Genomic DNA, 13450 nt, shown 5'->3' with positions numbered 1-13450 from the left:
AGTACAGTTAATAAACTAGTTTCATGCAGAGCCATCCATGCATTACTGAATTTAATTTTTTTAAGTTTTAATACTTACAAAAATAGTTTAGATTTGTATTTGTATCTTTAGAAATAATTCTAATTTATTTTCCTTTCATTGGAGTGAAAACTGTATTCCTGTGACTGAGAAACACAGTGAAGAAGTGCATAAGTGTGTATGTGAAATACTTCACCTAAAATAACCAGTTAAGTATCAGAAACCCATGCTGTTAATGATTTTGGGAATATATCCTTCCAGTCTGCATTGACATGATTCTTCTTTACAGAAGTGCACAAAAAATACCACAAGTAATGTAGCTCTACAATACTTACTGAATGAAGACAGCAATGTCCAAAGATGAAAAATCACTATGTGTTCTTCGATTTGCGAAAGTAAAGGTTGCTAGATGGCTGCAGCTGTAGTGAATAAAATGTAATAAATAAATAGCACTGTTTTGAAATCACTGTACACAACTAAATGGCACAAAATATTTGATTTCTAAGGAAATCAAAGCAGTCACTGCTTGCCAGTGTGTCAAAAATGTGTGTGAATAATCTTGGAGAGAACATGTAGGCAAGTTCATAGTACTGTATGACCAACATCAGTGAAATGTCAGAAATTCTAACATTGGCTAATCACTGCAGATCTGTAAATATTCAGTCAGATTCATCACATTCTAATTATGTAGCACTGTGGAAAAAAAATACATTTAGCCTTTACTGTAACTGGTTTTCCTAAAACTGCTTCCTTCCCCTTTTCAGACAGTACTGACACTAAGCTTTTGTTGAACTTTCCTGAGAACACCACCACTGTAGTACAACAAAGCACAGCAACTAATTACGGTTTACAGGAGATCTCTTTAATGAAGTTTATTTCACTAACAGACTGTCCTGTCAAATTTCACAAACTGTATTACTTAGCAGCTATGGATGAAGTTGGGGAGATCTAGCCCCACCCCGTACTCCCAAGTTTGTTAGTTTCATACTTTAGTATAATACCTTCTGATGTTGCATCACCTCAGCAGTCTATGAAACATAGGGCTACCAGTTTGCAAGTCAAAGTACATTAAAATTAAATGAAAAGTGCAATTAAATATCCACATCTGCAAACATTCTCACATGTAATAAAGGCCAAATAACAACTATAAATACATATGAAGGGGGAGTTAATATGGCAGTTTTGGAAAAGTTAGCCAAGTGTGCAAAATAGCAGCATTTAAGGTTCACTGGTGTACCGTGTGCTTCAGTCAAATTAACCGTAGGGTGACATAATGACAAAGCAATCAATAACAACATAGCAGGAATAAGATCAGAGTATGTTGGTTATATCTGAATCAAAGTGAGAGGACAGTGGCAGCAACAAACTGAATACAGAGGTGTATCATTAGGGGACAGACCCCTGAACCTACTCTCTCTGTGAAACCAGTGCTTTATGCTCCTGCTCCAAGCAGCTGACACACACACATGCTCTTTGAGATTTGATTTTCACACACACACACACACACACACACACACACACACACACACACACACACACACACACACACACACACACACAATGGGAAAGGCTGGCACAGATTTACTGGCTATGCCCCCTTCTGCCCAGATAAGGTAGTTACACTGTCACCAGACACTCTACAGCCAGCTACTCTAAGGCTCTTGTAAGCATACCCAATTATACTGAGTGAAATTAATCTTAATACAAATGGTAGTAGGACAAACAGCAAAGCTTTCAGGAGTGGCCAGAGCTGTCACCAAATATATATAAGTACTCTCAGAGATTAAAATATACTCTAAATGACCATCCAGCCACAACAAAAAGTTTAAATATATTTAATAATAAATAAGAAAATAACATGAAAATACTAAATAAATATTTACAATAAACACCAGACTTTCAATCACAGGAAATATTAAAAATAACACAGGTGGACAGGTTCACACATCCACACAGTTACAGAAAAATAATATTAACTAATCTCACTGTATTTTACTGACTGATCTAAAGAATTATTATTCCCTGGTTACTTTCCAGAGCAAGGCGAGATGAAGTAGGTGAGAGATCCTTCTTTGTCAGGTTACAAAAACAGAGTGCTCTCAGACTTCAGTCTCACCTAACAGTAAACATTTTTAGTGATGGATTACAGAATGACATCACATACATCTGGTCATCTGATTTCTGGTTCCCATGCTTCCCCACTTGGCTAGAAGCTGTCAGGATTTAGCACATATGTGGCAATAACACACACACACACACACACACACACATACACACACACACACACACACACACACACACACACACGCACACACACAGCCTTGCTAAGATTTACTGCAGCTTATGGAAGTCATAAAAAAATTTCAAACCTCCACCCATCCAGAGTAGAAATTAGTTCACCCCAATGACAATGCAGGAAGTTTCCTAGTATAGACTTTTTGTTTTGGGCTGCATTGAGAACAGTAAGATACAATCTTTATGGCCTAAGCCAGGTGATTTGATTTCAAAATATTTTCAAAGTTTGAGATTAACCACTTGTCTTCCAGTATCCTTTGTTAAAACATATACATTTAATCACTTGCAATAATGCATGTATATTTCTTTTTCAAATACATTTTTCAATTTTTCAATACAAGTGTCTGTACAAATCAGTTTAATATACAAATGACATATAATTCTTTACAAAATTCTAACTATCTGTGCTGGCATAGGTTACACATCCACTGCCCTACTTCTCCTAGTATTGCTGGCAATACCTCAAATTCTCACTGAAGGACTTATCATGAATGGAATAACAGGGATAAGGAGGAGGGGGACAATTAACAGATTAGTGTCACTAAATACCCCCTGACTGTCTGAAAGTATGTCTTCAAAGAGAGGGTGGTGGACCCATGGAAATGACTACTGGTATAGGTTCTGAATAGAAAATCCAGAAAACATTCAAGACATCATTGTACAGGTGAAAAATGAGTGATGGAGATGATATGGAAGAGAGGTATATTATTTACTTTGTATGTACTGCTTTCAGTCGAATAACCTAAAGCAGTGGTTTGCATGTCACATGGCAGAGTTATTCCAGAAATGTACATTTCATGAAGGTTAGACAGATCTTTAGTGTGTTTGTATTACTTATTAAGTCACTTGATGTGACATGGTGTCAGAATAAAATAAATACCTGCCAGCATTTAAAAAAGTATATTTGCAGAAGTGACAATGATTGAGAGTACAAACACCTTCAGTGACTACTGTATATCGGCTACAGGAATTCAACATCCACACCACTGTCAACCAATTAATATGTGACATGGATATCCCACCACTGCCAAACAATTAATATGTGACGCTCCTGCACTGGCTCAGTAAGCAAGGAGACTCAATCTTCACCAATGGCAACAGTGAGGGATGTACACAATGGGAGGATAAGTACACATGCAGTAAAGTACAATTTCCCTTAAGAGCACACAGAGATCACAGTCAGTCTGGGGCTGGTTTCTGCCTCTTTCTCCAGATCTTCAATAAGACTCCCCACTGGCACAGCTATAGGGTTAAGATCTCAGCCGAGTGGTCAAGCCAAAACCTCCAGCACCCATTCTGTCCAACCAGTGCTTCGTGTCCCTGCCCAAGTAGCTGACACACACACACACACACACACACACACACACACACACACACACACACTTTGATTTGATTTATATACAAACACACAAACACACCTGTGGAAGGCTGGCATGTGTTTACAAGCTATGCCCCCTTCTGTCCAAACTATAAGGAAGTTATCACTGCCACCAACCACTACTTATCAGTGACTCTAAGGCCCTTAAAAAGGATGCCCAATCCTACTGTGTAATGTTACTGTTATCGCAATGGTAAGTGTAACCAAGAGCAAGGCTATTGGAGTGGCCTATACAGTATCACCAAATACATATACAATTACTCTAAGAGCTTAAATATCTCTAAACAAACCTAGCACAATTAAAAGGTTTAAATATATTTAATAATAAATAATAAAAGAACAAGATTCAAATCCAGCTCCAGACAAGTGATAAGTGGAGTACCTCAGGGTTCAGTCCTGGGACCTCTCTTGTTTGGCATCTACTTCTCTGAAGTACAGGCCAACACTAAGGGACTCTGGCTAACAAAGTTTGCAGATGATTGCAAACTGGGAGCCATTATTGAATCCCCAAATGATGTGTATACTCTACAAAAGGGCCTTACAGAAACAGATGCTTGGTGCCAGAGCCATGGGCTCAAGCTCAATGCCAAGAAATGTATAGTTATTCCCTTTGGGAAATAAACATGTACCCGTGAATTATCACATAGGTGGCAGTACACTAAACATCGAAAGTGTGATAAGACACTTAGGGACACAGGTGGACAGTGGTCTCATCTTCAATAACTACATCGCCACAACAGTCAGGAAATCCTTCTATGTGGCACGCCTCATCACTAAGGGCTTTTCATCCAGAAAAAAGGAGGTCATTGTCCCACTGTACTCATCCCTCATTAGCCCCATTATAGAATACAACGCCCCATTTGGTATGTACCTCTCAAGACATCTGCAACAACTGGAAAAGCCGCAGAAATACCTCACTAAAAGAATCACAGGCCTAAAGCAGATGCCCTATGCTGGCCACCATAAAAAACTCCAGCTATACTCAGTCGCATATCATCTACTCCGAGGCGATCTCTGCTTAACATACAAGGCCATATCAAACCCAGAGCTGTTGGATATGCTACACTTAAAGAAATCCCAATCCCTCAGAGCCACATGCTCCAGGGATCTAAAGCTTGTCATCACAATAAACAAAACATGCTGGAGGGATAGGTTCCTGACCCAGAGACTCCCCAGACTCTGGAATAGACTGCCCATACATGTCAAGCAGAGCGCCTCTTTGGACCACTTCAAAAGGAACCTTGATGATTTGATGGGAGAAAGGAAATTCACCCTGGGGATCACGTCAGTCACCCTGCTAGACAGGAGTCCAGGGAAGTAAATAGTGTGGGAAGAAATAGCCAGGGAATTGTTATGGCTAGGCTTGTATAGGTCCTAGGGCCGATAGCCTAGTACCAACCTATGAATCTATAAGACAATACTCAAACAACACAGTAACTACATAGTTTAGAATAACAGGAAATATTTTAAAACAACATTGCAGGACAATCTCAAATGAATACAGAAAACATCTAAACTAATCTTTACTATATTCCTATCTATCTCTAAAAGAAATACCATACCTAAATCTTACTTAAAGAACAAAGCAAATGCAGATGAAAAGTGCCGAATGGATGTTTCTAGGCCCAAGACAAGATACAAAATGACCAGTCTTCCTCCACTTGAGAGAGTTCCTAAATTAATAACACATATTACTGCTGGGTTAGCCTGGATGACATTACTCTCTCACCTGCCTTCAGTTCCCTGGCTAACAGAAACTTAACAAAATTTAACATTTCTATGTGAAAAATACATATCTCTCAGATGTTTGTTCAGAACTGCAAGTCATAAAACAATGAAGCACTTTTACATTTGAAATAGTAATTATTTCTGTTTCAGGACAATAGCTAGACTTTCTATTGTGTGATACCTTAAACCTCTTGTATCAGAGGCAAAACGGGATATATGCAAATTACCTTTAAGGATATCAGGTGTTTCAGCTAAATGGCAATTCTGAATGCCCATGACATTTTCTTTTAAGTCTATTTATAGACAATTTCAGGCCAATAAAGCCAAGTTCTCTAGCTGTGGACATGCATGTTTCTGCCTTCCTAGGGCACCATCAGTACAGTCCTAGCTCTTTTGTAGTTCACTGCTTAAAATCCACCTCTGGGCATTTTTTTCTGGCTGTACTGCTCAGACAAGCTCCACGTGGGTTTACAGAGTGGTCCTAGCAGCAAGGAACTCGAAAAAGCGACTACTTTCTGTATTTAAGTATCTTTGCTTTTTTTTCACTGAAAATAGCTTCTGCTGCTTACTTTAAACTAAGTATATACTGCTGCAGAGTCAAAGGTACAAAGCACAACGAAAAAGTTGAGGTAAAAAACACACCTTTATCAAACACAAAGCTTTCAGGTACAAGACCCTTTCTCAATGATAGACCAGTCTCTCTATCATTGAGAAAGGGTCTTACCTAACTTTGTTTGATAAAGTGTTTTACCTCAACTTTTGTGCTACTAAACAAGCCTGAACTGTTTTTTCACTGATTACTGCATTTATTTTAAAAATTGCACTTAAAGTTACATTTAGTCGAATTTAGTCGAAAGTTTGCTTGTTTGTTTGTTTAATTGAACTGTGGAGGCTGCCCACTAAAGTGTGCTAGCCTGTGTAACTAATTTATCACTGTCTCTGCATTTTCTGTGTATTTCTGCAAAAAAAACAAAAAACAAAAATAATCCTTGTTTACCGCCTTTTTCGACTAGTTTAGACCAGTATACAGGCATTGCTGTATTCTGGGCTGTGGTGTAGTTCCTGTGTTGTCCATTACCTTACTTGGATAAAGGAAGTTTCTTTGCTCACCAGTGGGAGTGGGAGCCTTGAGGAGCCTACCTGTCCTTTGGGGAAGTGACCTCAGCACAAGAAGCTGTTAGTAATTGGTTGTTTGGGACCATTCCTAGCTCATTTGTAGTTCACTGCTTAAAATCTGCCTCTGGGCATTTTTTTCTGGCTATACTGCTCAGCCAAACTCCACGTGGGTTTACAGAGTGGTCCTAGCAGCAAGGAACTCAAAAAAGCGACTACTTTCTGGATTTAAGTATCTTTGCTTTTTCACTGAAAATAGCTTCTGCTGCTTACTTTAAACTAACCTGAACTGTTTTTACTGATTACTGCATTTATTTTAAAATTGCACTTAAAGTTACATTTAGTCGAATTTAGTCGAAAGTTTGCTTGTTTGTTTGTTTAATTGATCTGTGGAGGCTGCCCACTAAAGTGTGCTAGCCTGTGTAACTAATTTATCACTGTCTCTGCATTTTCTGTGTATTTCTGCAAAAAAAACAAAAAAACAAAAAAATAATCCTTGTTTTCCCGCCTTTCTCGACTAGTTTAGACCAGTATACAGGCATTGCTGTATTCTGGGCTGTGGTGTAATTCCTGTGTTGTCCATTACCTTACTTGGATAAAAGGAAGTTTCTTTGCTCACCAGTGGGAGTGGGGAGCCTTGAGCAGCCTAACTATCCTTGGGGGAAGTGACCTCAGCACAAGAAGCTGTTAGTAATTGGTTGTTTGGGACCATTCCTAGCTGTTTTGTAGTTCACTGCTTAAAATCCGCCTTTGCGGCTTTGCTTGTGATGCGCATAGCGCAGCGCCGGTTAAACAAGGTTAAACTTGGTTAAACAAGGTTAAACTTTTTCTGGCTCCGCCAAGTCTGCTCTTTAATTTTTCCCTTAGAACTGTTCTACTTGCAATCTAAACAGCCTATACTCTATCTGAAAAGCACAGCACTTGCTCCTAAAGCATTTTGTATACAGGTAAAGCACTCTTAAACAAACGAAAAGTACTTCATTCACCTAAATTCTGTTGAGTACCCATTTCCCTATAGGTCCTTTCTGACTCAGTTACACAGCAATCTTTTTTACTATTTCTAGCATGTCGAAGGGTCAGTTGCTAGCGTCCTCTCCTGTTCAGCTGGTGAATCTGGGAATCTTGAGGCAATGTTACAATTGCCTCATGAACACAGACAACCCTCTCCTCCTCCCAACAAATACAAATATATGCGAGAGATGCAACTATATAGCCAAACTGGAGGCTGAGCTCTCTCAATTCAGTACTGGCAAGACCAGTCAGGAGGAGAAGGTAACCACGCACACCACAAACCCAGTCTCACATAGAACTATCACAACTGCAAACCAAACACATAAACACACAAAAACATACTTTCGGGCTGATTAAAATCTACCAAAACAACAGAGGCCTCCAAAGCAGACACCCAAGCAACCACCACCTCAAGACATAGCAAATGCAACACATAGTTCACAAAGTCAGTGTGCTAAACAGTCACAGCCCTTAAGGCCAAACAACATGCCAGACACACTTGTAATAGGTGACTCCATAGTCAGGCACACTGGCGTCCCACTCACCAGACTGAACAAGGAGAGGGTCACAGTAAGCTGCCTGTCGGGAGCTAGAATCCGCCACATAACACAAGCACTCAGGTCACTCCACAGCAAGTACAAATATGAGTCAGTCATTGTACATGCAGGTGTAAACGACCTGAGACGTACCTCCCTGGACTACATGAAAAGAGACATAGAGGAGCTCTCTGATTATGTAGCCCAGGCCGGTATGACCCTGACCCTGAGCAGCATCTTACCCTCACCAAGAATGATGCCACAGTACAAAGACAAAATGATCAGTTTTAACAATTGGCTTAATTACTGGTGTCATTCTAAGGGGATCCAGTGTCTGTCTGCTTGAGATGACATGCTTGACAAGCCACGCTGCTTCGCAAGGGATGGTTTGCACCTGTCACCCCTGGGCTTCGGATATTGGCCAAGGCTCTTGCCACCCCATAGTGCCTTTTTTAGGCAAGGCTCAAATGACAAACCTACCTCCCTAGAAAACACAAGTGGAAAAAAAACTAAGGGTAATGCTGCTCAATGCCAGAAGTCTAAATCTCAAGATGCACGCCCTCGAAGCCCTTCTCAGTATGGAGAACATCGATGTCTGTGCAGTGACTGAAACCTGGTTCAAGGCTCCTGAGAGCACCCCAGCACTATCAGGTTTTACGTCATATCATGCTTTCCGGCCCCAAAACTTGAACAGAACCACAAAAGGAGGGGGAGTATCCATTTTCATCAAAGATACTCACACCTCCAGGTTAGTGGCAACGCACGAAGCATCGGAGACTATCCAGGTGCAACTAACCATAGGCAAAACTGCCTTACAGTTTGTAGCATGCTACAGACCACCCTCTCAAACTCAGGAACCCCACACAGCCTTCCTGAAGACACTGGAGAGTATGAATGTCTCTCCAAATACCATCATTTTGGGAGACTTCAACTACCCAAACATAGACTGGGAACATTACTCAAGCCCCAACACTCTAGCCCAAAGGTTCTTAGAATTCATAAACTCAAATGCAATGGAACAACTAGTCACCATTCCCACAAGAGGAGACAATATACTAGACCTGATCATCACAAACATGGGGACAAAATGCTCCACACGGAAGTACATCCCTCTTTGGTAAGATCAGACCATAAATTAATCTCACTGGAAATCCACATCCCGCCCCCACCCCCTGCACAAAAGACCACAGTGAAGAACTTCTCAAAGCAAACTTCACACTTCTTAAGACTGAAGTGGTATCTTTCAAGGCCCCTGGGCCAGTGGAAACCACAACCCACACTGCTGAATCCCTTGCAAATGCCTTCTATGGGCACCTTCAAGAATGCATGGATCATGCAATCCCAAATAAAACCAAGACCCATTCCCCCAAAGGCAGGCGACTGGTCTGGTGGACCCCAGCCATAAAGAAACTTTACAACAGGAGGAGGAAGCTACTACATGACAGAGCAAAATCCCTAAAAGGAAAGGCATCTCTGATCAGTACTAGCAAAAAACTACGATCACTCATAAAATCATCCAAGGCCAACTTTGAGAGAAAAATCACAAATGACACAAAAGACAAACACAAGGCCTTCCTTAGCTATGTTAGAAACCTGGGTGGAAACTCCCAGATATGCTCAGAGTTAGTCCAAAATGACACAAAATACACTGAACCCACTGACATTGCCAACATTCTGGCAGACAGGTTCAGTGCAAATTTCTCCTCTCCCTCCCCCCCAAAAGGAGAAATAACTATCCCAGCAGAGTGTAGCCTCCCTAACATCTCAGATGCGCAGGTGAGAGCCGCCCTCTCTAAAGCTAAAAACACAGCATCAATGGGACGGATGGTGTCCGGGCTGTGTGCTACATGAACTCAAGAGGAACTGAACCCACACATAAGGCTGCTGTTTAATCTTAGCCTTACCACAGGATACGTACCCAAAGAGTGGCGTACGGCAACAGTGGTCCCACTTCACAAAGGTGGTGCTTCTACGGACCCTGGAAATTACCGCCCCATAAGCCTGGCGAGCCTGGTCTGCAAAGCTATGGAGAGGATCATTATGGAACTCATAAACAAAGACATTGGGGACCTACAGACATTGGATCCTACCCAATTTGGCTTTGTCAAGGGCAGATCTTGCCTTCTGAACTTGGTGGAGCTTTTTGAAACAGTCACTAAGGCCACTGATGAGGGTAAGGCAGTTCACACAGCCTACCTTGACCTTGCAAAAGCCTTTGACACAATACCCCACTCGGGCATCATAGACAAACTCACCAGCTTAAATGTAAACCCATATGTCACAAGATGGGTTGCAAACTGGCTCAAGGACAGAACCCACAGGGTCAGAGTTGCTGGAGCTATGTCAGACTCTAAGCCAGTCACAAGCGGTGTTCCACAGGGCTCAGTCCTGGGACCCCTCTTGTTCGGCATTTATTTTCCGAGGTACAGGCAAACATAGGAGGATTGTGGCTGACAAAGTTCGCAGATGACTGCAAACTGGGCCATAATAGAAACTCCAGCGGACACAAACATCCTTCAGAGAGGCCTCATAGAAGCGGATAATTGGTGCCAGAGCCATGGCCTTAAGCTAAATGCCAAAAAATGTATAGTCATACCCTTTGGGAAAAACAAGGTACCGACAAATTACCACATAGGCGGTAATCCATTAAGTACAGAAGAGGTAATCAGGGACCTAGGGACCCAGGTTGACAGTAACCTCTCATTTGACACTCACATTGCCAAAGTGGTTAGGAAGACCTTCTATATTGCCCACCTTATCATGAAGGGTTTCACATCTAGATCAAGAGAGGTCATTGTGCCCCTGTACTCTTCTCTTATCAGGCCAATGGTTGAGTACAATGCCCCATTTGGGATGTATCTCACCCGACAACTGCAGCAGTTGGAAAGACCCCAAAAGTTCCTCACCAAGAGGATAAAGGGTCTTAAACATATGTCATATGCTGCCCGACTGAAAAACTCCAGCTCTATTCAGTCGCATACCGCCTACTCAGAGGTGATCTGTGCCTGACGTACAAGGCCATGTCCAATCCTGAATTAATGGACATGCTCCACCTCAAAAAATCCAAATCCATCAGAGCCACGAGAACAAGTGACTTAAACCTCAACACAGAAATAAATAGAACGTGCTGGAGGGACAGATTCATAACCCAGAGGCTCCCTACACTCTGGAACAGAATCCCAGTCCATGTTAGGCAGAGCCCCTCACTGACTCTATTCAAGAGAAATCTCGACGAGTGGATGGGAGATCGTAGGTTTACCCCGGGGGTCATCTCTTTGTCACTACTAGACAGAGGCATAGTAAACTAAACCCTAAAAGGGCGTAGTATTCTCATCCTAAGGGGTGGTGTAAGCCACATACACTCTGGCTAGGCTTATAAATGCCCTAGGGCAGATAGCCTAGTACGAACCTATGAACCTATGAACAAGAGGACTGCCTGACTTCCGGAAACACAGAGAAATGCTTTTTGAATTAGTTTTACCTTGGTTAATGTTCATTGGTTGTATTATTAATTTATTTCATATTTAAATTAATACCTGTATTGTATGGTCAGTTCTGATGAAGTCCCTATTGGCAAGGACAAAAATGCTTAACTCATTTTTATGCTTTGGGCTATTAAATTCTTTTTGACTACTGAGCTCTTGATTCACTTCAGCCCTGTTATTTGTTTATATCACTGAAGATGTCAGAAAGACATATGGTCTGTTTGAGAGTTAAGCACAGTACTAAACACTTAAAATTTACGAATATCATCAGAGCAATGTAATGCATGCTACCTCATGCACATACACACACAAACACATATACATATGATTATCTAAGCAGACAGCAAAAAGCTGAAAAGAGCAACCAAAAAGAGATTGACATTCTAAGAATGAATATCAAAATAACAACAACAAAAAAAATCCCCAGTATTTTACACAAGGGGGTTGCTGTGTCACCTACATCACCTGCTAAATTATGGATACTAACTCAGAGATCTCCCAGTAACAGAGAAAGAGCTAACTTTTCCCCCAATATAACGCTTTTGCACACAGAGCAGCCAGCACCCAACAAAACAGAGAAAAAAGAACACTCTTATTGACTGCAACCATATATATATATTTATAGTCCATGTAAACAGGAACCATTTCAATAGAATGTTCAAATAAATGAAAAGCAGTAATAAACCAAGCAAATTAAACTGCAAACAAAATTGCAGTTCTATAATTTAAACCATCAAAAATTATGTATATGGTATACAGTGCTTTTCTTCATGTTTCTGTATTTTAGCCCCCAAAAATATCTGTTGACATTTTTTAACTTATTCTGGGACCTTAGTCTTGCAGCTTCATTTGCAATTGTAGAACTGAGAATTACTGCAAGATCTCAGCATTTTATCTACATAAGTAGAATTACTTGTAAAAGCTAGCTGGTTGCATTTTGAACTTGTTCTGGCACCTTAGTCTTATAGTCTCATTCACAATTTTTGGGGAATTGTGAATTACTACAGGATCTGAGAATTATTTAGTCATTTATTACTGCATATTTCCATAAGCAGTATTACTCATAAACTTGTTCTGGCACCTTAGTCTTATAATCTCATTCACAAATTTCCTGCCTCTTAAACCTGGTTGATTTCTTTGAAACAGTCACCATGGCCATTGACAAGGGGAAGGTGGTCCACACAGCCTACCTGGACCTCGCAAAAGCCTTCGATACAATACCCCACTCGGGCATTATAGATAAGCTCACCAGCTTAAATATAAACCCCTATGTCACTAGATGGATTGCAAACTGGCTCAAGGACAGAACCCACATGGTTAGAATTGCTGGAGCCATGTCAGACTCCAAACCAGTTACAAGTGGTGTCCCACAAGGCTCAGTCCTGGGACCTCTCTTGTTCGGTATATATTTCTCGGAGATACAGGCCAACATGGAAGGACTGTGGCTGACCAAGTTCAGATGACTGCAAACCGGTGCCATAATCGACTCTCCAGCCAACACAAGCATCCTCCAAAAGGGCCTCATAGAAACAGACAACTGGTGCCAGAGCCATGGCCTCAAGCTAAATGCCAAAAGTGTATAGTCATCCCTTTGGCAAAACAAAGTGCCCACAAATTACCACATAGGTGATAATCCATTAAGTACAGAAGAAGTAATTAGGGACCTGGGGACCCAAGTTGATAGCAATCTCTCATTTGACAACCACGTGGCCAAAGTGGTTAGAAAAACATTTTATATAGCCCACCTAATCATGAAGAGATTCACATCTAGATCAGGGAGGTCATCGTGCCTCTTTACTCATCCCTCATCAGGCCCATAATTGAGTAAAATGCCCTTTTGGGATGTACCTTACCAGACACCTGCAGCAACTGTAAAGACCCCAAAA

At 41.1% G+C, this 13450-nt stretch overlaps 1 protein-coding gene across 1 annotated transcript in view; it reads right to left on the bottom strand.

The window, feature by feature from the left end:
- Positions 1-13450, bottom strand: part of PKD1L1 (polycystin 1 like 1, transient receptor potential channel interacting) — a 1345235-nt gene that overhangs the window by 617286 nt on the left and 714499 nt on the right. Inside the window, exon 29 of the mRNA XM_044065604.1 lies at positions 354-437. Coding sequence (XP_043921539.1) covers positions 354-437 — 84 coding nt within the window. The remainder of the gene's footprint in view (positions 1-353; positions 438-13450) is intronic.

The sequence above is a fragment of the Protopterus annectens genome, chromosome 3.part0, assembly GCF_019279795.1.
Source record: "Protopterus annectens isolate FY-2018-M chromosome 3.part0, PAN1.0, whole genome shotgun sequence".
Taxonomy (NCBI): Eukaryota; Metazoa; Chordata; order Ceratodontiformes; family Protopteridae; genus Protopterus; species Protopterus annectens.
This window is presented reverse-complemented; position numbering and strand designations above follow the sequence as displayed.